Here is a 23,636-nt window from a genome sequence, read left to right as displayed (position 1 = left end):
TGTACTACCTAGCTGCCCCAAAACTTGATATCTATCTATCCACTTAGACCCTGAGGTTCTTACGTTAATAGGCTCTCAGTCAATGGGCTTTAAAATGTTCTTAAATTACTTTTGTTCTCAGAAAGAGCAAATTTCAGTTCACTTGGGTGTATTGTTTCTAGCTCCCTGTTTGCATATACTTAGTAACAAAGCTCAATTTTTCATTGTGGTTGGTTCTGGCTCACCTAGCTTCCCAGGGCCTTCTTGTTCTCTAACTGAAATCTGAGACTTTTGAGTTCCTCTTTTTGCTCTGGCTTATGGTCTTTGGGCTTCAGGCCACAGGTTTCTCTCTTTCTCATCTAAGAAATCATAAATAGATTGTAACATGTCTGAGGAGGCGGACAGAATTTTTCTGTCCTTGAAATTTTCCTTGCTGATGAAGCCACAGATCCTGTGTATATTTGAATTTATTTTAGTGCCTTAAAAGCTCTGTTACCTGCTGTCTATATGGAACACAGTTCATCCTTGTTTTAGGTATCAAAGGATCATAAGTTTAGAGATTACAGATCCAGAGTAGAAATTCTTCACCTTTTTTGTTTTATGATTTGTTGAATATGTGGCTTTTTTCTTTTCTTATTTTATATTTGTTTAAAATTTAAAAAGAATTATTAAAAATGTTTTACATATGCATTGAATTAGAAAGGAAACATATTGAAATCTAGTTTCCAAAGTATTTTATTTATATCCACAACTGCAAAGAATCCCAATAATATTGAAGTATGATTATAAAAATCTTTTGCATATTATGAAAAATAGTTATCAAAATATTTATATAGGCATAATTACAAAGGAAATCAATGATGTTGAAAGACAGTTATCATAATCGATTTATTTATTTATTTGTTGAGTTATTTATTTTAGGTTTTTGCAAGGCAAATGGGGTTAAGTGGCTTGCCCAAGGCCACACAGCTAGGTAATTATTGAGTGTCTGAGACTGGATTTGAACCTAGGTACTCCTGACTCCAGGGCCGCTGCTTTATCCACTGCGCCACCTAGCCGCCCCAAGTTATCATAATTTAAAAGAAAACAAATTCAAGGGGCAGCAAAGTGGTGCAGTGGATAGAGTACTAGCCCTGGAGTCAGGAGGACCGAGTTCAAATTTGACCTCAATACTTAATAATTGTGTGGTCTTGCAAGTCACTTAATCCCATTGCCTTGCAAAAAAAAAAAAGCCAAAAAATAAAACAACAAATTCATAGGCCTCAGGTTAAGAACCACTCACGTAGAGTTAGAAGGCACCTCAGTGGCCATCTAATTAGAGAAGTGTTGGAGGAAGCTCAACTAAATTTTTAGTATGAGCATTTATAACTCACATACTGTCAATGTCTACAAATCAGGACATGACTTATTCTGTTGATAATAGAGACTTAAAGTGATGGAGAAAATGTTGAAAACCCAAACTAAACTTAAGGTATATCCTGCATACAATTTGGGTTTTTTTAAAAGAGTAGGTCTTACCTCTAATTTAAAAAAAAACACCATTATCTTATTATGTAATTTTGCTACCTCTTATAGCTTCATTTTTCTTCCTTAAAGATATGATTCAACTTAGATCAATGTGTACCATGGAAACAATGTAGAGACTAACAGACTGCCTTCTGGGAGGGGGAAGGAAGATTAGGGGGGGAAACTGTAAAATTCAAAATAAATAAAATTTTTCTTTTATTAAAAAAAAAGAGTTGGTCTAATCCAACCCTATGGTTTTTCAGTTGACCACTGAGGCTAAAGTGATCAGGGCAGTGGCTGACCTCACTCTAAATATCACATTTGCTATGGCTTCTAAATTCATTCATTTTGTTGTTGTTGCCACTGCTGCCACTGTTGTTGTTCACTCATTTCAGTCATTTCTGACTTTTTAAACACATTTGGGGTTTTCTTGGCAAAGATACTGGAGTAGTTGACCATTTTTTCTCCAGCTCATTTTACAGTTGAGGAAACTGAGGCAAACAGGGTTAAATGACATGCCCAGAATCACACAGCTACTACTGAGATTGGATTTGTACCCATGAAGATGAGTCTTTCTGATTCTAAGCCCAGCATTCTACCCACTGTACCACCTAACTGCCTGCAAAATTCACTCACTACCTTATGGTTAAACTCCTTCTATTTCAATTTTTCGAGTCTAACCAGACTGGTACCAGTTTGGCAGACATACTATGTTGCTGGGCATTTACTCTGAGTCATTCCAACTCAGGGTAGCCCGCCTTCTGTTCGAGAATACCAAGACCCACCTCCATAACTCAAGGAGACCTTGGGGTAAGGTTGGAGTGAAGGACGCGTGGTGTTCAGTAGACAAAATGTAACTAATGGGCAAAAGGAAGCTTTACTAACAATAACTTCTCACTTCTTGGCAGAGAACAAAAAGGAATCGGGAGCGCAATGATGACTATCGGACTGCACAAGTGGCCCAGGATGAGGTGAGAGCAGAAGCTGCCAATTTTCATTTTTAAAACCAACCTGGTTCTATAGACAGAATCTGTTTTGAGAAGATGTTGTTTATCCTTTCTTCTTGAAGACAGCTAATAAAATCATGAGGATGATGTCTTGCTAAGAACATATTTCAATAACATTGGTCTAGGTCAGTGATTTCAAACTTTTTGTACCAGGAGCATTTTTCAATAATAGCAACAACAAAAATATGTTGAGAACCCCTAGAGTGATTTAATATACAATTCATAATATTATTTAGAATTATTTACTGCATAAGTCACTATTAAAGAATGTTTAGCGTGAATATCTTGGGCTATCGTTGCAAATCACTAAATGGGAACCACAGAGCATTTTCTCAAATGGAAGTAATGGAATATTATTAGGCTGTAAGACACTGTGAATATGAAAGATTCAGAGAAACATGGAAAGCTTGTATGAAGAAAAGCAGAATAAAAGAATATACCCAGTGACTACAACAACATAAATAAAAACAATTTCTAGAGTAGCAAAACTTGGACCAAATGCAGTTTTTAATATTGTCGGCATTTTCCCCCAAATTAAAGAGCACATTCTTCTTTTCTGACAATCATTACAAAGGGGTATTTCTAAAGCACCAGACTGATCAGGTCATTCTTCTGCTTAAAAACCTTCACTGGGGGGCAGCTAGATGGCGCAGTGGATAGAGCACCAGCCTTGGAGTCAGGAGGACCTGGGTTCAAATCCGGTCTCAGACACTTAATAATTACCTAGCTGTGTGGCCTTGGACAAACCACTTAATCCCATTTGCCTTGCAAAAACCTAATAAATAAATAAATAAAATAAAAAAATAAAGTCAGTCTTGAATTATTCTGTCTTTCTAGCCTGATAATATAAGTTTCTCCCCGCATAATGAATTAGAAATCAGTTGTAAACACTTATATGTTCCACAGTTTCTCCCCACATAATGAATTAGAAATCAGTTGTATACACTTATATGTTCCACATATTGTGCCAGGTGCTAAGGGTACAAAAAGAAAAATGAAACAGTTCCTTCCCTCAGAGAGCTTGCATTCAGTTGATGGAGACAATATGCACATATATGAATATCTACAAGAGATGATTTGGGTGGTCAGGGCACAACAGAGTGTGGTCCTGATCCTCAGCAAGGTAGATCCGGAAGGTGTTTAATCAAAAAAGTTGTGCTTAAGCCAACTTAAGCCAATTCCTCAATGAAAAGAGGGAATTCTAGATTGCTCAGGTAAGGAGGGACTGCATACTGGGCTAAGGGACAGCCAGCGCAGAAGTGCCAACTTGATTGACTAGACACAGAGGGCAAGTAGGGGAATGTGGTAAAATAAAGTTTGAAAGATAAGTTGGGACTGAATTATGAAAGGGTTTTAAAAGTTAAAAAACAAGAGAGAAATTTTTATTTGAGGGGTAGATTGGGGATGAGCTATGAAAGGGCTTTAATGTTTTTTTTTAAAGAACATTTTATTTGAACCTTTGGGTCATAGATGGCCACTGGAGCTTATTGAGAAAAGGCTGATATGGTCAGACCCATGCTTTAGGAAAATTGCATTGGCAGCTATGTGGAAAATAAATTGGATAAGAGAGAGATATCTTTTGTAGGGTGATCCATTAGGAGTCAATTATAATAATCCAGGTAGAAGGCAATGGGGGGCTCAGCTATGATGTAGTATGGCTGTGAAAGCTATTTCCTCATACATAGTCCCTAAAAATTCCCCTAGTCCTTAAAACTCTCCCTTCTAACATTTGCATCTTGGAATTTCTAGATTCATTCAAGGCACTGTTTAAGTGGCTCCTTCTATGTAAAACTCTTCTCTCTACCATATTACCTTACAAAAAACTTATTTTTTTGTTTGTTTTTTTTAGGTTTTTGCAAGCAAATGGGGTTAAGTGGCTTGCCCAAGGCCACACAGCTAGATAATTATTAAGTGTCTGAGGTCGGATTTGAACTCACAAATGGGGTTAAGTGGCTTGCCCTAGGCCACACAGCTAGGTAATTATTAAGTGTCTGAGTTCACATTTGAACTCAGGTCCTCCTGACTCCAGGGCTGGTGCCCTATCCACTGCACCATCTAGCCACCCCCAAGCTCACCTTCTTTTGAAGAGACAACATGTATATCTATACAGAATAAACAAAATATAAGGGATCATGCAGATTTAGACATTTCCTTCCCAAATCTTTATAGGAATAATTGTGCCTGATCTGTGAGACACTCCTCTGAGTTTGTATTTTGTAATCAGCCACAGTTGGACATATCATACATGGCACCTTGCAGCATGATGTCTTTTTGGGCCTCTTTGATTACGAAGGATGACAATGAAAAGTATATTCAAAATGAACACATAGCTTTTAAAAATATAACGATCGAAAGTCCCCTTTTTGAAGTCTGTCTGCCTTCTAAAAGAAGCAGATACTGAATTAAATCTGACTCCATTCTAATATAGCCTGTGTTCATATGTCTATAACAAGGTGTAGAATATTGGAGAAAATGGAAAACACTGTCTACTTCATTAATTTACATATGGAAAAACTGGAGATCTTTAGATTAATAACTTGGGAAGCACGGCTCCCAGAATGGTTTTATGATTATGACTAAATTATTCTAGATTGAAGATAAACTTTGATTATTATTCATAAGCCTAAGATGGGGTTATTGATAGAGAAAACCTAGCTGCTGAATCAGGAAGGTTAGAAGAGGATGGATTTCAGAACTGAGTTAGAGAAAGATTGTGTCTCTTCATTGCTACCTGTTGCTGGGATGAGACTGAAATGTGTTCTCCTGCCACTCTGCTTCTGAGAAGAAGGAATAGACATCTATATTGCAATTTGCTGAGGAGGAGGAGGAAGAGGAGGGAGGAGGGCAGGAGGTAGAGGAGGAGGAAGAAGCAGAAGAAAAGAGCAACAGGGGTGGCTATGTGGCACAGTGGAGAGAATACTGGCCTGGAGTCAGGAGTACCTGAGTTCAAATCCAGCCTCAGATACTTAATAATTGCCCGGATGTGTGACCTTGGGCAAGTCACTTGACCTCATTGCCTTAAATAAATAAAAAAATCTTTTTAAAAAAGAACGCCAATAATAACAAGAACAAAGAGGAAGAAGAAACAAGAAAGAAGGAGGAGACAGAGTATACTCTGATTTGTAGCTAAAAAAGAATACACATAAGGGGGTAGCTAGGTGACACAGTGGATAGAGCACTGGCCTCTGGAGTCAGGAGGACCTGAGTTCAAATCTGGCCTAGCTGTGTGGCCTTGGGTTAGTCACTTAACTCCACTGCCTAAAATTAAAAAAAATTAAAAAAAATAATATATAAGGTAATTCTCTTCATTGTTACCTATTGATACTGAGAGGAAGAAAAGAAGGAAGGAAGAAGAAGGGAAGGTATTGTTTCCTATTGTTGTACTAGGTACTGTGCTAAGAAATGAAAAGAATCTTGCAAAACAGCAGAATTGTAGATAGTCTTGCTAATGCCAGGATAAAAGTCATTACTTCAACTGAAGGCATCAACTAAGCCTGAATCTGCTTGGAAGCAGAGAATGATCAGATCCACCAGGCTGGCTGACAAATCACTCCCATTGATGTGTTAGTCAAACATGGGATGGATCGGTTAGGCTTAATGGTAGAAGTAGCCCATCAATACAGAACATATCATCATCAGAGAACTTTTTGGAAAGTCCTGAGATAAAGTATACGGAAGCCTCCAAGAGTTATATGTCATCCTAGCCACCTCAGTTTGATGGTTTATTTATTTATGTTTTATTAACCTGGAACTTTAGGTGAGTGTCCACTCTTTGAATGGACTCTGTGTGCAGTGATGGGAGAGTATAATTTAAGTGTAAGGGTAGAATACCATGTAAAAATTTTGTTTGCTTCACATTTTCAGTAAAAGTTTTAGTTACGATTGAGTATTACTTACTGATTTATTCTGAAAAGTACATTGATGGGGACTCCATAGTATTGGTGGCAATTTTATCCACAAGGATTACTCTTTTTTTTTTTAAGGTTTTTTGCAAGGCAATGGGGTTACGTGGCTTGCCCAAGGCCACACAGCTAGGTTATTATTAAGTGTCTGAGGCCAGATTTGAACTCAGGTCCTCCTGACTCCAGGGCAGATGCTCTATCTTCAACACCTAGCTGCCCCCACAAGTATTACTCTTAAGATTCACAGAATTAGAATAGTAGTTGCAAGACAGCCACCCTGGGGGACCACCCCAATTTGCCCATGTGAGTTCATGTGAGATGAATGAGCCATCTTCAACTTAGTAAGAGTCACGGTCAGGGCAATAAGAACAATAGCACTGCTAAACAGTATTTACATAGTGCCTGACACTTTCCAAATATCTCAGTTGTGCTTCACAACAGCCCTGGGAGATAGGTGCTATTATTATTTTAAGTTAAGGCTATTTCTGAGTTGTACAAGGAGATATCCCCAGTGATTGCGGGATCATGTAGGCTCCATGTAGAATATGGATGATGCTTCAGTTGAATCTTGAAGAAAGAAAGGGGATTCTATAAGGGACAGGTGAAGAGGGAGCGCCTTCCAGGTTTGGAGGAAGACCAGTGTAAAAGCATTGGGAGGTGTAAACTTTCTGAAGGCAAAGAACTATTGTCCTTTTTGTTTTTATGCAACCAATGTAATAAACTAGTGCATAAAAGGAGCTTAATAAGTTTTTGCTGAAATGCAATTTCACCACACCTCCAAGTGAAAGCCTCCACCATGTTGAATGTGGATCTCTGTGGCAGATTTCTTGGAGGTCAAGGAAAAGATTGGGGCAGGATGGATAGAGAGGAATCTTATCAAAAGGAAATGACCACCTCCAGAAGATCACAGATCCATCTAAGAATAAGAATGGTGTCAAAGCAAAATGTACCTGGAGATTTAATACAAAGAAAGGGAAAAAAAGGAAAGAAAAAAAAAGAAAGTGAAGGGAAGGGAAGGGAGAGGAAGGGGAGGGAAGGGGAAGAAAGGGAAGGGGATGGAAGTGAAGGGAAAAGAAAAGAGATTTCATTAATAATCTGAGCAGGGCCAGACACAATCTTGATTATGATTTTACCTCTCAGTAGCCCAGGCAAATCCCTGAGATTGTAAATTATAGACAAATTGCTGATCTGCATCAGTGGAGCGAGTTTCTACATTGTTTCCTAAAGCAAGGACATCATATGTTTGCACTAAATACAGGTAGAGAGGGCAACTCAAAGAAAACACTGAAGTGGTCTAACACAATAAGGCATATAAATTTTGTCCTATGTGAACTTCATGAAGTCTTATTTATTTATTTATTTTTGGTTTTTGTAAGGCAATGGGGTTAAGTAACTTGCCCAAGGTCACACAGCTAGGGAATTATTAAGTGTCTGAGGTTGTATTTGAACTCAGGTCCTCCTGACTTCAGAGTCAGTGCTTTATCCAACTAGCTGCCTCTTTTTTTTTTTTAGGTTTTTGCAAGGCAAATGGGGTTAATTGGCTTGCCCAAGGCCACACAGCTAGGTAATTATTAAGTGTCTGAGGTCAGATTTGAACCCAGGTACTCCTGACTCCAGGGCTGGTGCTTTATCCACTCCGCCACCTAGCCGCCCCTCTAGCTTCCTCTTAATGTGTATTTCTAAGTCAGATAATCAATAACTCCGAGGGTATTCTCCAAGTTTGTGAAGAGCTATACAGATAGTGTGATTTGGTGGAAAGAATGCCAGACTCAGAATGAGAGGACCTGGGTTCACGGCTCAGGAAATCACTTCATTTGCTCTTTGATAGTATCTAGAGTATCCATTCACTTCAGTTTCCTTGTTTATCAAGTGAAAAGATGGGAATAGATGATGTCTGAGATCCATTTTTTAGGGTACAGTGTCAGACTTGAGTTTCAATACAGCCTTAAATGCTCATTAGCTATGTGACTCTGGGCAAGTCACTAAGCGTTGTCTGCCTCAGTGTCCTCATCTGTATAATGAACTGGAGAAGGAAATAGCAAACAACTCCAATATCTTTGCAAGAAAACCCCAAATGGGATCACAGAGAGTCAGGAACACCTGAAACACCTCAGCAACAAGAAATTTTTTTTTAATCTATCATCCTTAACATTGGTTCTTAACTTTTTTCCTTTTTCAGGAGATTGCCAGGTACATGCAAGATGAAGAGTTGAAGTACCATCAGAGAGAGGTCCGAGAATGGGAACTAAGAAGGGAGAACAGACGTGGAAGCATCAGCTACCTTGAACAAAGGCAGGGTCGGAGCAAGAAGGTGGGTAATGGTATTCTTTCACAATCTTCATTCCTATCCCAAACCCCTGCTGTATGCCCAAGAAAATCAGAATCAATAGGTAGTCAAGTTAATTAGCACTGAGAATACAAGGAAGGCAAAAGACAGTCCCTGATAACCAGAATCTCCAAATCCAATGGGAGAGTGCAAACTATGTACATTTATCCAGATTAAATTGAAGCTAATCTCAGAGGGAAGGCATTGTTTAGTTTAGTTTATTCTTGAATTGTCAATTTATCATTTATTAAGTGCCTATCACATTAGGTCTTGGGGAGACAACGAAAACAAAATTCCTCACTTAAAGGGACTTGATTGAAGGAACTAAGTTTAAAGAGAAATGGGAGAGATAGAGAGTAGAATTCTGACTGGGACTCGAAGGGAACCAGAGAGGAGGAGGGTTTCAGCTATGGGAGAGAGGCGGCCAGTGAGAATGTTCTCAGGTAGGAGATAGAGGGCCCCGTATACGGACAATAAAGAAGACCAGTGTCACCAGATGGAAGAGTACATAGAGGGTATGAGGTAAAAGACTGGAAAGATAGCAAGGGACTAGGTTGTAAAGGGTTTTAAAAGCCTAATGAAAGATCTTTTCCACTCTACCAAGTTGTTCTCTTTTGTACTTTGTCTCAATATGGCACCATGTTAGTGTAAAAAGGAACCTGCCGGGGTGGCTAGGTGGCACAGTGGATAGAGCACCAGCCCTGGAGTCAGGAGTACCTGGGTTCAAATCCAGTCTCAGACACTTAATAATGACCTAGCTGTGTGGCCTTGGGCAAGCCACTTAACCCCACTGCCTTGCAAAAAACCTAAAAACAAAAAAAAATCCCCCTAAAATGAAAAAGGAACCTGCCTTTTGACTCTTCAAGGGCATCCTATTTATAGAAAACCACACATCCACAGAAAATTCAGTATGAGATATGTTCAAAGTAGATATAAAATTAATTCTTTGCATTAGGCATTCTCTATTTGGGGAGATTAGGATAGGTTTCCTTGGGAAGTGGCACTTGAGTTGTGAAGGGAGCAAAGGATTCTGTGAGTATCAGATGAGGAATGAGGTACATTTTAGACTCAGGGATTTTAACTGTGCAAAAATTTAAAGACAGAAAATAACTGTTACATACAGGGAACTCCAGATAGGCCAGTTTGACTGAAATTCAGAATACATAAAATTAATATTAAGAATCAGGGTATAGGGGCAGCTGGGTGGCACAGTGGATGCACCAGCCCTAGAGTCAGGAGGACCTAAGTTCAAATCCGACCTCAGACACTTAATAATTGCCTGTCTGTGTGACCTTGGGCAAGTCACTTAACCCCAGTGCCATAAATAATTTTTTTTTTTTAAAAAGAATCATGGTAACTAGAACACTGGTTCTAGAATCAACTCACTTAACCCTTGCCTGCCTCAGTTTCTTCAATTGTAAAAGAGCACCTACCTTCCAAGGTTGTTATGAGGATCAAATCAGATGATATTTGTAAAGCACTTAGCATAGAAATACTTGTTCAAAAATAAAATTAATCAAAAAACCTGGGTCAACCCTCTCTTTGAACAGTTGGGGGCAGTGAGACCACAAAATAAAAAGCAACACTTCTGTCTCATCTAGTCCAGACTCTTCAGATGACTAAGAGGAAGACTGAGATGTTGGACAGGACTAGACCAGACCCAGAAGCACTTGATCTCAACCCCAGCCTGATACATTTTCTGTCTGAGCCTTTACCTCATTTGTAGTATGTTTGTCCTTCATTCTTGAAGACCATGACATCAGGGAGGTGATGCCATGATGCCATGACAAGCATGTGAATTGAATTTGAGGGAAGAGAGGCTATGCTAAGTCACCAGCCCCACTTTCTCTTCCAGAACCACCTGGGTCCAGTAGACAGATATGGATCAGGACAACTAGAGATGGCCCTGAATGGGAGGCAGTCAGGGTTAGGTGACTTACCCAAGGTCACACAGCTAGTATCAAGTGTCTGAGGTCAGGTTGGATCTCCTGTCTTTCTGGAATCTTCCTGACTCCAAAGCCAGTGTTCTATCCACTGCACCACCCAATGAATATACTTCTGAGCATCCTGGCAATGAGGCTCAAGTAAGAGAATGTATATCAAGCTCTTTGCAAACAGTTTTTTGTTGTTCATTTGTTTCTGATTTCTTCATTACCCTATTTAGGGCTTTCTTGGCAGAGTACTGGAGTGGTTTGCCATCTCCTTCTCCAGTTTATTTTACAATTGAGGAAAATGAGGCAAATGGGGTAAGTGACTTGCCTAAGGTCACACAGCTACTTAAGTACGTGTCTGAGGCTGGATTTGAACTCAGTCCTCCTGACTTCAAATCTGTGTTCTATCCACTGATAGATGATAGCCAAGTGACTTTAGAGACCAACCTCCTCATTTTACAGAGAAGGAAATTGAGGCCCCCCCAAAACTGCTCAAGGTCACTCAGGTGGTCACTAGTAAAGCTGAGAAGAAGTATCTGTAATTTCCTTTGCATGAAAATTCCCTTCACCATCAGCTCATAGTGTGTGTCTCCTGGACAATGAAGGGATTAAATGAGACGGCCACGTCAAGTCTTCCTGTCTACAAATCTTGTTCTCTCTTTACTGTGCAGTCCCACCTTACGTCTTTATCCAAGAAATCTCTGAAGCATAAAAAATATCTTTCAATCTCTTTGAATGAAGGAAAGTGGGCACATCCATTGGTCACTAGTGGGCAGCAGAAAAATCCTTAATTGGGAGAAGAGGGCCAAAACTAGTTGAAAAGATTGTTGATTCTGGAGTCAGAGGCCATGAGGGTTCCAATCTTGGCTTCTTCACTTAATACCTGATGACTATGGCCAAACCATTCACTTCTCCAGTTCAGGTTCAGCTTATATATAATGGAGAAGTTAGATTCAATGACCTCTAAGGTCCCTTCTAACTTTGAATTATTATTATTATATAATTATATATAATCTGAATTATTATATTATCTTATGAATTCTCCCTTCTTTCTAAAGAATTCTCCATCATTTTTACTTTTCTACCTAATCATGCTAAAGATGATACTAATAGGAACATTAAAAAAAATTAGTTCCAAAGTCATGCTATTTTTAGAGACTATTAAAATGATTAGTTTCAATCTGATTTTTATTCCTAGTTAATGTAGTTGATGATTCTTAAGCCCCCTCAACATGCCCACCCACCTTAGCTGTGATATCTGTACCTTTCCACCCACAAGTGGAAATGTTTACTTCCTTTCAGCACTGGGGTAGACACCCACCCCAGTAACTCACCAGGGCCAGTGGTAAAGGTGAGCTTCAGACCGACAAAAGTTTCCATTAGAGGGTGAGACCTTCCACCAGAAAAGGTGTCTGAATTTCAAATGCAACCACAGCTCCACTGAGGAGTGAGGGAGGTTTCTAACTTACACTAATCATTTTAAGGGATATCTAAATAAATTTTTTTAGGTTTTTTGCAAGGCAGTGGGGTTAAGTGGCTTGCTCAAGGTCACACAGCTACGTCATTATTGAGTGTCTGAGGATGGATTTGAACTCAGGTCCTCCTGACTCCAGGGCCGGTGCTCTATCCACTGCGCTACCTAGCCACCCCCTAAATATTTTCTTCACACATTTCAGTTGATTCTGATTCAGGAAAGTGAGGTGGCAAACCGAACAATTGAATGAGATTTTGGGCTACATTTAGAATTACTATAGATAATAATAGCCAAAGTTTATATATGTGTGTTAGGCATTATGCTAAGCCCTGGGGGTATAAAAAACCAACAAGAATCTATGGGGGGAGACCACATAGAAACAACCATGTACAGATAAGATATTTACAATTTATGTTGGGGGTGGTCTCAGAAAAAAAGGCACTAAGATTAAGGAAGAATAGGAAAGACTTGAGGTAGGAGGTGGCGCTTTAGTTGAGACTTGAAGGAAGTCAGGAAAACCAGGAAAAAGAGAGAAGACAAGGAGGGAGAGAATTCTAGGAATGGGGGTGATGCTCAATGAAAATGATCAGAATAAGGAGACCGGGTGTCCCATGCAGGTGGCATCATAGTGGCCACTGTCATTGGTTCACAGAGAAGGTAGAGAAAAGTAAAGTGTAAGAAGTGTCTGAAGGGGCCAGTTCCTGCAGAACTTTAAAAGCTAAATAGAGGAATTTTATATGTCATCCTAAAAATAATAGTTCAATATTCAATTTCAATCTTTGTTTATCATGATTACAAATATAGAACATATCCAATTGCTTTTGGTCAGGGGAGGGGGAGGGAAGGGAGGGAAGGAAAAAATTGTAAAACTCAAAATCTCGCAAAAAAAACTATGATTGATAAAAAAAACTATTACATATAGTTGGAAAAACGAATAAATAGAATATTTAAAAATTTTTTTAAAAAAATAATGATTGGTTGGTTAGTAGGTCGATTGGTTGTTGTTCTTCCTTTTTGAAGAGAACTAAAACAAGATCACTATGGGTCCGACTGTGACTAATCAGACCAATACGAGCTTGGAATGCACACATAGTCCATGTGATCATTTGGGTTGGATTCTCTGAATTTGTGCATCTCTTTTTTTCTTTTGAGCAGTTTCAATTCTGCTTTACTCATAGACCACAACACCTTCTCTGACGAGGGCATGCCATGCTGGGTGATCTTGGGCCAGTGTCTCCCATGCTGAACAATACGGAGCCAATGGAGATTATAGAATCACTTATGAGGGTGGGGGGATTCATTTTGCTTTCCTTGATCTCAGAAGGCATTATCAGAAGCAATGAGTAACAGTCTCAAAAGGGTAAATAAAGGCTTACTGTCAGGGTTCCTGATGCTTAAGGGCTGTCCCAAAATAGAATGGGATTGTGAGTCCTTCCATTTTGCAAGTATTATAAACAAAGATTGGATGACCGTTAGTCAGACATACTTTGGGGGGGGGTGGATTTCTGCCTGTTGGCCATTGATTTTGTTATTCTATAATAAAGAAAATTATTTAATTTTATAAAACAACACGAAAGGGGCTTTTAATGGACTTCGATTGTTGACTGGCATTCTTTGGGGGAGGATGACTCATCCTATGTTCCTATTTTTCTTTTATAGCTTTACTCATTAACCATTATATATAGTTGCCCAATACTGGATAGTAGCAAACTGTACCCTTATCTGAAAAACAGTTTTACTGCTTGAAAATGAAAATATCTCTAGATATTTCTAGGGAAAAAATTATCTTAGGCATCGCTTTCTCAGTCCTGTGGCTAAATCAGATACAGAAAGAAGTAAACCACTTCCTTAAAGGTAGAGGAAGAAAAAAAAAACTAGAAACCAACAGTTTAAGAATGAAAAGGATTAGGATAAGAATGATAACCCTAAATTTGAGATTACTAAATGAGTTCAAATGCTGGCCCTATCACTTGTTATTTATGTGGAGTTTTGCCAATTAGTTCCCTTCTCCTGACCTCAGCTTTCTCATCTGTAAAATGGGATAAATACTTGGATTAGATGACTTCTGACATTCTTTCCAGCTCTGGGCTGGATCATATTAAAATTTGGAAGCTTCTAGGATTTGTGGGAGGAAAGAGAGGAGCAGAAGGTTGCCTTTTCCATTTTATTATTTCATGAATGAATTAAACCAAAGATGGTTAAATCATGCAAGTCTTGATGTTTTTAAACTCGTGACAAGAGAGAGAGAAATTTTTCTATTCATTGAAAGGAAATATTCACTTGAACTTTAGAGTTCCAAGCACTTAAGACCCATGAACCTTCCTTATTTAGTCATCCCCATCTCATCTCAACAGGCTCATGTTTCTTCTCTGACCACTCTCAGCTGAATGATTTTTCCAGTTCCTGGAAGCTCATTTGCAATAACATTGCTTTACACATTTTTCCTATGCTTTTTATCATAAGCATCTGCAATCCCCTGGACAGTAGGAGTGGGGGGATTTTTTCCACTGAATTCTTTGTGTGAGGGTACATGTTATATTTTTTAATCAAATTTTTTTTTCATTTAACAAAAATTGATTTTTCTCTCCCTTACACCCCCACCTCATGGGAGAAGAAGACCCTTATAACAACTATTTATGGTTAATATATAAATGAACAAAAAGTCAACAAAAATGTATTCAGTGCCTATTAGGTGCTAGTCATTGTGCTAAAACTCTGGGGTTACCAAAAAACGGCAATAAATAGTCCCTGATCTCAAGTCTCTAGTAGGGAATACTACATGCCAAGAGCTATGTACATAAAAGAAAAAAATAAATGTAGATAGATAGATGGATGGATGGATGGATGGATAGATGGATAAAAGGATGGATGGTTGAACGGATGGATGGAAAGATGAATAGAGATAGATAGATAGATAGATAGATAGATAGATAGATAGATAGATAGATGAATGTAATTTGGTGATGATTAGCAGAGGAAAGACACTGCCATTAAGGTGATCAGAAAAGACAGGGATTTTAGCTGGGACTTGAAGGAAGTCAGGGAAGTCAGGGGCGGAGATGAGGAGGGAGAGCTGTCCAAGCAAGGGAGATAATATGTGAAAATGTCTGGACCTGGGAGACAGAGGATCTTATGTGGGGTAATGGAAACTCAGAGGAAGGCGGTGGCCCCAAACAGTGAAACTCTGGACCCAAAGTTGGAGAGTCTGGATGCCAAGGCTGGAGGAGATTAGATAATGAACTGGGAACCTCACAACTTAAAACTGCCTGAATTAGGATTCATACCAAAGTCAAGAGCTCCCTCTTGACAGCAAAGGCCATCTCCACCATGGCATGATTTCATTTCAAAGCATTTTTCTCTTTTTTCTGACAGACTCAAGCACCACCGGACTTTGAGGTCTCACCCCTTGCTAGGGAGCGGCCTCTGGACTGTTCTGACTTCTCAGCCCAAGGATCTGAGGGACACAATACAAAGTAGGTGACCTTATTCAAACCAGTCTCCTATTTCTTCCTTCTGACTCATTCAAAGACTCCTTACCTATACTGGGGAGTCAGGGCTGGGGGTTGAAATATATTTTGTGCTCCTGTGGTAGAAGGTATTTTGAATAGGGAAAAATCTGCTCCAAGTTACCATCTTCCTTTGTAATAATAATCCATTTCAAAACCAGCAAAAAAGCCTTTTCTTTCTTCCTCCTTTCCTTTCTCTCTCTCTCTCTCTCTCTCTCTCTATATATATATATATATATATATATATACACATATATATTATCTCTCCTCTCTTTTCCTCCCTCCCTCCTTTCCTTCTTTCCACCTTTTTCCTTCCCACAGTACTTCTTTTTTTCTGTCCTCTCTCCTTTCTTTCCTCCCTTTCTTTCCTTCTTTCCTTCTTCCTTCCCTTCTTCCTTTCCTTCTTTCCTTTCTCTCTCCCTCCCCCCTTTCTCCCTCTCTCCCTCCCTCCCTTCTTACCTTCCTTTTTCCTTCCTTCCTGCCTCTCTTCTATCCTTCCCCCTTTTCTTTCTGCCTTCCTTCCTTCATCCCTTCCTTGCTTCTTTCCTTCTTTCCTCCCTCTCTTCTTTCCTTCTTCCTTTCCTCTCTCTCCCTCCTTTCTTTATTTTCTTTTTTCTTTTTCCCTCTTTCTGCCTCCCTCTCTTCTTTCTTCTCTCTTTCCTTCCCACATTACTTCTTTCTTCTGTTCTCCCATCTTCCTTTTCTCCCTCTCCCTTCCTTCCTCCTTTCCTTCTTTTCTTCCTCTTATCCTCCCTTCCTCCTTCTTCTCACTTCTTCTTTTCCTTTTCACTCATTCCTTCCTTCCCTCCTTCCTTCCTTCCTTCCTTCCTTCCTTCCTTCCTTCCTTCCTTCCTTCCTCCCTCCCTCCCTCCCTCCCTTCCTTCCTCCCTTCCTGCCTTCTTCCCTCCCTCTAACAAATAAATAAGCTAAAAGAAGAAAAAACCCTTTAGATTCATAATGCCCACTCTTCTATGCAACATTTTTGCAGGCAGCTGTTTTCTCGGAATATTGCTGAAGAACTGGACCCAACATTTAAGTCAAGTGGAACAGACCCACCTATTGATGCACCTGCTATCACTTCCCAAGGTATATTTTTTTCTGCTATTCTCAGTTAAATAATCCATGACCCAGAATTTAGCACATACCCTTAACTCTGTCCTAATATCCTACCAGTGCAATCCAGAGGATCTGGTCCAACCACCTCAGTGCTTAGGTCCCTTCCATTGCATTTGTGCCAAGAAACCTTCAGTGATTGGGCATCCTGTACCATTTGGTGACCTTCTTCATCTTGTAAAGCCCTAACTAGGAGCCATTTCAAGCCTGTCACAACCTAACCCCAGGATAACTTTCCAGTCTTTTGAGTCATAATTTCCCTTTGCATACTCTTTGTTTCAGCCAAACTGGCCCATTAGAGACACCATGTAAGAAAGACCAATAGTATAGCTCTCCTGAAGGATAATCAGTATGTGTGATGATTAAAAACACACAGTAGAGGAAATTACTACCCCCTCCAGGCTTTTCCCAGGAGGTCCCCCATGCCTGGAATACTTGCTCTTCTCACCCCTGCTTCTAAAAATCTCTAGGTTTCTTCATGAGTCAACTCACATACTACTTCCTATCTTGGAAGACGGCTTCCAGTTCCTTAGTTGTCAGTACTTTTCCCCCTCCTTAACTAAGCATATACTTTTAACTATTTACAGTCTATGTCTCTGCAGTAGTATGTAAACTCTTTAAGGACAAGGATTATTTTTCATCTTATCTTTGTAAAATGTTTTCTCCAAGGATAAACATGACTTTAACGATCACTTAATTAAAGTGGTTGTTGAACTGAATTTTTTTCTACTCTGTACATCTGGACTTCTAATTTTTAATGCGTTAGTTATTATCACATTCCTTCATGTTGTTGTTTAGTCATTTCAATTGTGTCTAACTCTTCAGGACCCATTCAGAGTATTCTTTTCCTTTTTTTTTTGGCAAGGCAGTGGGGTTAAGTGACTTGTCCAAGGTCTCACAGCTAGGTAATTATTAAGTGTCTGAGCCAAGATTTGAACTCAGGTCCTCTTAATTCCAGAGTCAGTGCTCTATTCACTGTGTCACCTAGTTGCCCCTTGGAGTATTCTTGGCAAGAATACTGGAGTGGTTTGACATTTCCTTCTGCAGTTTATTTTATAGATGGGGAACTGAGGCAAACAGGCTAAAGTGATTTGCCCAGAGTCACAGAGCTATTAAATGTCTGAGACTGGATTTGAACCCAAGAGAAATGAGTCTTCCAGATTCTATCCACTGCACCAGCATATACATGTTGGCTAATATTACAATCATCATCATCATCATCATTATTACTGTTATTATCTCCCCCCATTAGACTGTGAGCTCCTTGAGTTTCATTTTTTGGTGGTTTTTTCCTTTCTTTGCATCTATGGTGCTTAGCATACTAAACATTTTAGGCACTTAATAAATGCTTATTGACTTTCTAACTCCAAGGCTGACTTTTTATCCACTATAAACAAAAGGCAATTTAAAAAATATTCCACATTTTGTCAGTCACCCTTTACATGAGAGATGCATAGGAACATAGTCTTGGTCATTGACTAATTCTTTTACATTTATTATTTTCCTTTTCTACTCTTAGCTCTTGCTCATACAGTCCCAGTGGAGGGTCTCTTCGAGTACAATGAAGAAAGCCCCGAAGCAGCCTTTATTTCACCAACCAAACGCCAATCAGGACGCCAGAAAACCAAAGACAAGAAAGAAGCCTGCAAGCAACAGTGAGATAAAGCTTGTTCTTCCCCTTACTCTGCCCTCTCCCTCTACCCCTTCTCCTTCCCTCCTTCATCCCCCCTCCAAAAGGGAAACTTAGTTAAATTCATGTCGGATCATACCCTGGATCACAAAAACTACTATGCCATGTCCTTTAATGACTTCATGCCTCATGGTCACATTGGGACACCTTGATTCCTAAGTTATTGTGTATGTGTGTATGCGTGTGAATATATGTAAAATGTTTTTGATGAATAAAGAGGCAGCAGAAGACTCACTAGACCTAGAGTCAGGAAAACCTGAGTTCAGATCCAGCCTCAGACATTTACTAGCTGTGTGAAGTCACCTTACTTCTCCTGCCTCAGTTTCCTCCACTGTTAAATGGGAATCATTATAGCACTTACCTTTTGGGATTGTTGTGAGGATCAAAGAAGATCCTTAAAATGCTTTGTGTAAATGCTATCTGTTATTCTTCTTAAAGATGACTTTTTTTAAAAACCTGTGACATGTTTACTTTAAAAATAGCAAAGATCAAGTAGTTCTCAGTCATGGATTTATGGGAATAGGGATGATAGGGGGAGGATTTCCTGGATCAGATGAGATTGAAACCCTCCTGGTGCCATGGAAAGGTCTTAACTAAAAGAACTATGGTACCCCTTAGTAAACCATCCTCTTCCTAGTTTCTTCTACTGAAATACTTCACAAAACTTTTCTCTCTCCCTTCTAGCACTGAATTCCAAAGTTATTAGGAGGCTCTGGGCACCATGTCTGTTTCAGAGCATATTAGTATAGTCTATAGGAAGAAGGAAATGAAAACATGAAAAGTCTCTAAGGAATTCCTGCAAGGGATGGGTGCTCTTGTATTCTGCCCAGTGGATTTTTCTATTGACTATCCTGCAAACCAACACACAATTAGTGGTTGACAACTGTGTGAAAGGGTTACAAAGTTTTAAAGAATAAATGGGCTCTGCTCTTAGAAAAAAAAATGGTGATTTACCATTACACATTCTACCACCACTTGATATCCATTATTGTATTCTATATTGAACTTTTCTCTAGTTATCTGAGCCTGAGTTAGACCTATGTATTTCTTAGAAAGACAAATCCATTTGAAATTAATTCTTCCACTATTTACATGTCTATATTCCTTTCATTTTGCACAAATATTTCCTCAGTATATTTTAAGGGAGGTCACAGCTGGTTTCCCTTCACTTTTGCCAAGCCCATTCTAGTCATATTTTTTGGAAAATGCATTTCTAGGAAATGAAAATGAAAATGAATAAAGGGAGGAAACAAGAAACATATTTCCAGAGAGCAGGCATTGGAAACTGCACAAACTTTATTAAACCCATTTCCCAGTGACTCCGTACTTCAGCTATCCTATTACCAGAAAGTATCAACAATAACAATTCAGTTGAAGAAATTTCATCTACAAAGGGAACTAGGATCTCGAGCCCCAAATATCTCATCTTTGAGATAATGCCTGTCTATGAAAAAGCAAATTTAAAATAGGTTTGCATTTTGAACAAAGAATAGACTAACTAAGATGGAACTAGCCAGGTCAATTCAACGAGCCTATGTTAAGAGAATGCAAAGAGATACATATTAAGAGATACAAAGGCAAAATATCAGCAAAAAATAATCTCTGACCTGAAGAAGCTTCCTTTAAATGGGAAGAATATAGTTATCCCTTCCACATGAGGTGGATTTAGGAATACAGCATCCCCATGAGCTGGAAAATTCATGTAAAAATTTTTGGTCCTCTCTTTGTACCAGAAAAGAAATCTGATTTTTTTCTTTTTTCTAATGAAGTGTTTACAAAACCTTCTTGTAAAATTTGGTCATGGGTTCTGTGTCATCTGCTGGCCTTTGTGTGTAGTTTGTGGCTTCTACAAAACTCCCAAAAAATTCCCATTTAATTTCTTATTCTGACCCATAGTATATTAAAATTGCTATGGGGTAGGGATGATTATATCTTCTTTACAGATAAGTAGATACATGAAAAATCAAGGAAAAAGGCAAAGGATTAGGACAATCAGAAGTTTCTGTGAAGAAAGTTGAATCTTGAAGGAAAATTGTGGGGGAGGAGGAGAATACCTCCTAGGGCATTAGGAAGAGAAACCTGAGTCCAGAAACCTAACCAGAACCTTTGTCTTTATGGAAATTTGATTTTCTTTGGATGAATAACAAACATCATGTGGCATATCTCTTTTAAGAGAAAATCATTAAAAGGAGATATAGCCCAGTAATCTGCAGGATTTTTTTTTTAAATCTCAAGATATTCTCTAAAAAATGAAAGAGTTTAGGGAGGTCTATCAGGGATTTGGACTGTATTTGATGAGGTAAAGAGAAGACCCCCAAAGTTTAACAAAATATTTGCATGGAGTAATTTGCTGTCAAGATAGACCTGGTTGATTGATTGTCTTTCATATAGGAAACATACACAATGTGAAAAGATTTTATTTTGAACATGTAAACCCCTTCTGTCAAGTAGCATGTGTCTGTCCTTCATCTAGATGGTTTGTAGTCCTGCATTACCTTTAGAAAAGGTGCTGGTAATGTTTTAATGTTTCCTAGTAGTCCTGTGGTTCTTCCTTCTTAAAAATAAATGTGTTGGAAAGAGATGGTGTTTGCTTTTGAAATTCTTTGATGGTTTTAAAACAGACAATCTTTTACCCTGTGAGTTTTAAAATTTCATTGTTGCCCTTTACATTTATACCACAGCGATTTTCCCTTTGATGCAGCTGGTTGGATAGGGTGCTAAACCTGGAGTCAGGAACATTCATCTTCGTAAATTCAAATCCAGTCTCACACTCTATCTGTGACTCTGGGTAAGTCTCATTTTCCTCCGTTCCTTATCTGTAAAATGAGTATAAGAAGGAAATGACAAATCACTCTAGTATCTCTACCAAGAAAACCCCAATGGGGTCATGAAGTGTCAGATACTACTGAAAATTGACTGAGCAACAATAACTAATTTCCCCTTTACTCTACCTTTACCCCTTTCATATAGTAAGGAAAAGCATTTAAACAAAGCCATGGGGATCTTGTCGGACTAGTGATACTACATTCTGTATCTATCATACCCTCTGCTCTTTAGAGAGGAGGGATCTATTTCCTTAGCATTACTCCAAAGCGCTGCTAATCCTTCAAGTTTTCATTGAGAAGCCTCAGATAAAGATCTTAAGTCCATTTGACCTTCTTACTGAAATATAAACTAATCTAAAAAAATAGATCTGGGTGAGGTTGGTATATTTTTGTACCAGAAGAAGTTTCTGTTCCTTGATTTAGCTTACATGTTATTTTTGCTATCACAGGAATGGGTTGATTGAGTAACTTTTTTTTTTAATATGAAGAAAAAACATCTATTTGTTGTGTCATTGAAGTGGTCCAGAAATGTTGTGTTCTTAAGAAAACATTTTAAAGTGGTAAAAGGGGAGTGCCTGAAGTTGGAAAAACAAAAATCCTGGAATAGGAGTCACGTTCAAGCTATGTCTCTGATCCTCATCTGATGAATGATCTTGTACTGGACCTTTCTGTTCCTGCTTCCTCAATCCAAAAGGAGGACGTTGGACTAGATGATTTCCAAGGTACTTTCTAGTTCTAGGATTTGTCATAGCACCTTGTTCTGTGACTCATCTGGCCTTTAGCAATCCATTACTGTCATTAAAATATTAGAATGAATCATGAAATGTCAGTCACAAAGTCACAAATCCTAAAAATCTTTTAAATTATCTATAAAATGGAAAGTTTTCTTCACCTCCCTCCCCTTCCCTATACACTGATATCTTAGGAGAAATTCACAAAGTATTGAGAGGGCAGTGCACATAGAGAAGTAGTCTTGAGTCAGGAAAATCTGAGCTCAAGAATTTTGGATTTGGAAGGGATCTCAGTAATCATCTTGCCTAAGAAACACTCGAATAGTTATTATCGCTAAAACATATCTGACAAGCAGTCAGTCCTGTTTTGACTTTCTACCCCTACCTCTTGCCAACTGTTCTCTTCGATTATAAAGGACAGCTACCATCTACTTGCTGCCTACGTGACCTTGAGTATGTCACTTAATTTCTCTAAACCTCAGTTTTCCTATCTATAGAATGAGATGTTTGAACAATGACCTCTAAGATCTATGATTCTCATTCAGATTTTGTTTGACAGCCTCTGATGAAGATAAACACATTATAAGACATAGCAATCGGTTGGATGGCAATCAGTCAGGAAGGGGTGGGGTGTGTGTCAGGGGAACCTTCAAGCTGGAAGGAACCTTAGAGATCAGGTGGTCTGATCTCTTCATTTTATAGAGGAAGAAACTGAGCCCCAAGAAACTGATGTCATCTGAGAGGGAAGAGAGAGATGTTGGGAAGAAAGGAGTGCTTGGGGACAAAAGAGGGGTTTAGGGGCAGCTAGGTGGCACAGTGGATAGAGTGCAGGCCCTGGAGTCAGGAGGACCTGAGTTCAAATCCATCCTCAGACACTTTCTAATTACCTAGCTGTGTGACTTTGGGCAAGTCACTTTACTCTATTGCCTTGCAAAAACAAAAAACAAAAAATAAAAAACAAGACAAAAAAGGGGTTTAGAGTCAAGGGCAAGAGTAGTTTTGTTGGGTAAGAAACCATCCCTTCCCTTCATTTTGGAGGAAATGCAACCCCAGCAACAAGAATCAGGCAGGCCTCAGTCCTGCCATGATCCAGAAACAAAAACTTGGGAATCCTTTGGAAGAGACTGGAGAGGAGAAGCAGAATAGGCAGGAGTATTGTTCCTAAAAGAGCTGAGGAGTCAAAATCAAAGACCACAAAAACTTGGGGTCTGTGACTTCCTCCAGAAGGAACAACAAACAGTACTTTGAGTCAAGAGATTACAGCATTGGAGTATCCATGTTGGGAATGCTTTCTTTTCCTTCTGGCTGTGATTTGGAGGCATTACTCAACCCTCCTTTCATCTTGGAAGTTCCCCCAGCATCTGGGGTTTTCTTAACCTGGAATATCCCTCTACCGTGTTTGCCTCTTCCTCCCATTGGCTAATTCCTTTTGGGTTCTCTGTTCTGGAGATGGCAATGCTTCATTCTCTGGTGGGGGAAGGTGAGGGGAAAACTCCCTGAGCTGAGTCTCAAAGATTCTAATAGGTCAAAATGGGGGATATTATTATTATTATTATTATTATTATTATTAGAACAACTTATACAAATACATAGTGGTGATAGAAGAAATGTTCAATGACCTTGGGCAAGTCACTTATCCTCATTGC

At 39.0% G+C, this 23,636-nt stretch overlaps 2 protein-coding genes across 2 annotated transcripts in view; one reads left to right on the top strand and one right to left on the bottom strand.

Annotated features, from left to right (window-relative positions):
- LOC141509205 (coiled-coil domain-containing protein 50-like) overlaps window positions 1-20,972 on the top strand; it is a 59,123-nt gene extending 38,151 nt beyond the window's left edge. Inside the window, exons 7-11 of the mRNA XM_074218558.1 lie at window positions 2,394-2,456; window positions 8,574-8,705; window positions 15,498-15,598; window positions 16,620-16,717; window positions 18,264-20,972. Coding sequence (XP_074074659.1) covers window positions 2,394-2,456; window positions 8,574-8,705; window positions 15,498-15,598; window positions 16,620-16,717; window positions 18,264-18,403 — 534 coding nt within the window. The 3' untranslated portion in view covers window positions 18,404-20,972. The remainder of the gene's footprint in view (window positions 1-2,393; window positions 2,457-8,573; window positions 8,706-15,497; window positions 15,599-16,619; window positions 16,718-18,263) is intronic.
- The window catches only part of LOC141509206 (tumor necrosis factor receptor superfamily member 9-like), a 26,822-nt gene continuing 22,946 nt past the window's right edge, over window positions 19,761-23,636 (bottom strand). Inside the window, exon 9 of the mRNA XM_074218559.1 lies at window positions 19,761-21,250. Coding sequence (XP_074074660.1) covers window positions 21,247-21,250 — 4 coding nt within the window. The 3' untranslated portion in view covers window positions 19,761-21,246. The remainder of the gene's footprint in view (window positions 21,251-23,636) is intronic.

This window comes from Macrotis lagotis, chromosome 1 (assembly GCF_037893015.1).
Source record: "Macrotis lagotis isolate mMagLag1 chromosome 1, bilby.v1.9.chrom.fasta, whole genome shotgun sequence".
NCBI classification, from domain to species: domain Eukaryota; kingdom Metazoa; phylum Chordata; class Mammalia; order Peramelemorphia; family Peramelidae; genus Macrotis; species Macrotis lagotis.
The sequence above is the reverse complement of the archived record's forward strand: the minus strand, read 5'-3'. Positions and strand labels throughout refer to the sequence as shown.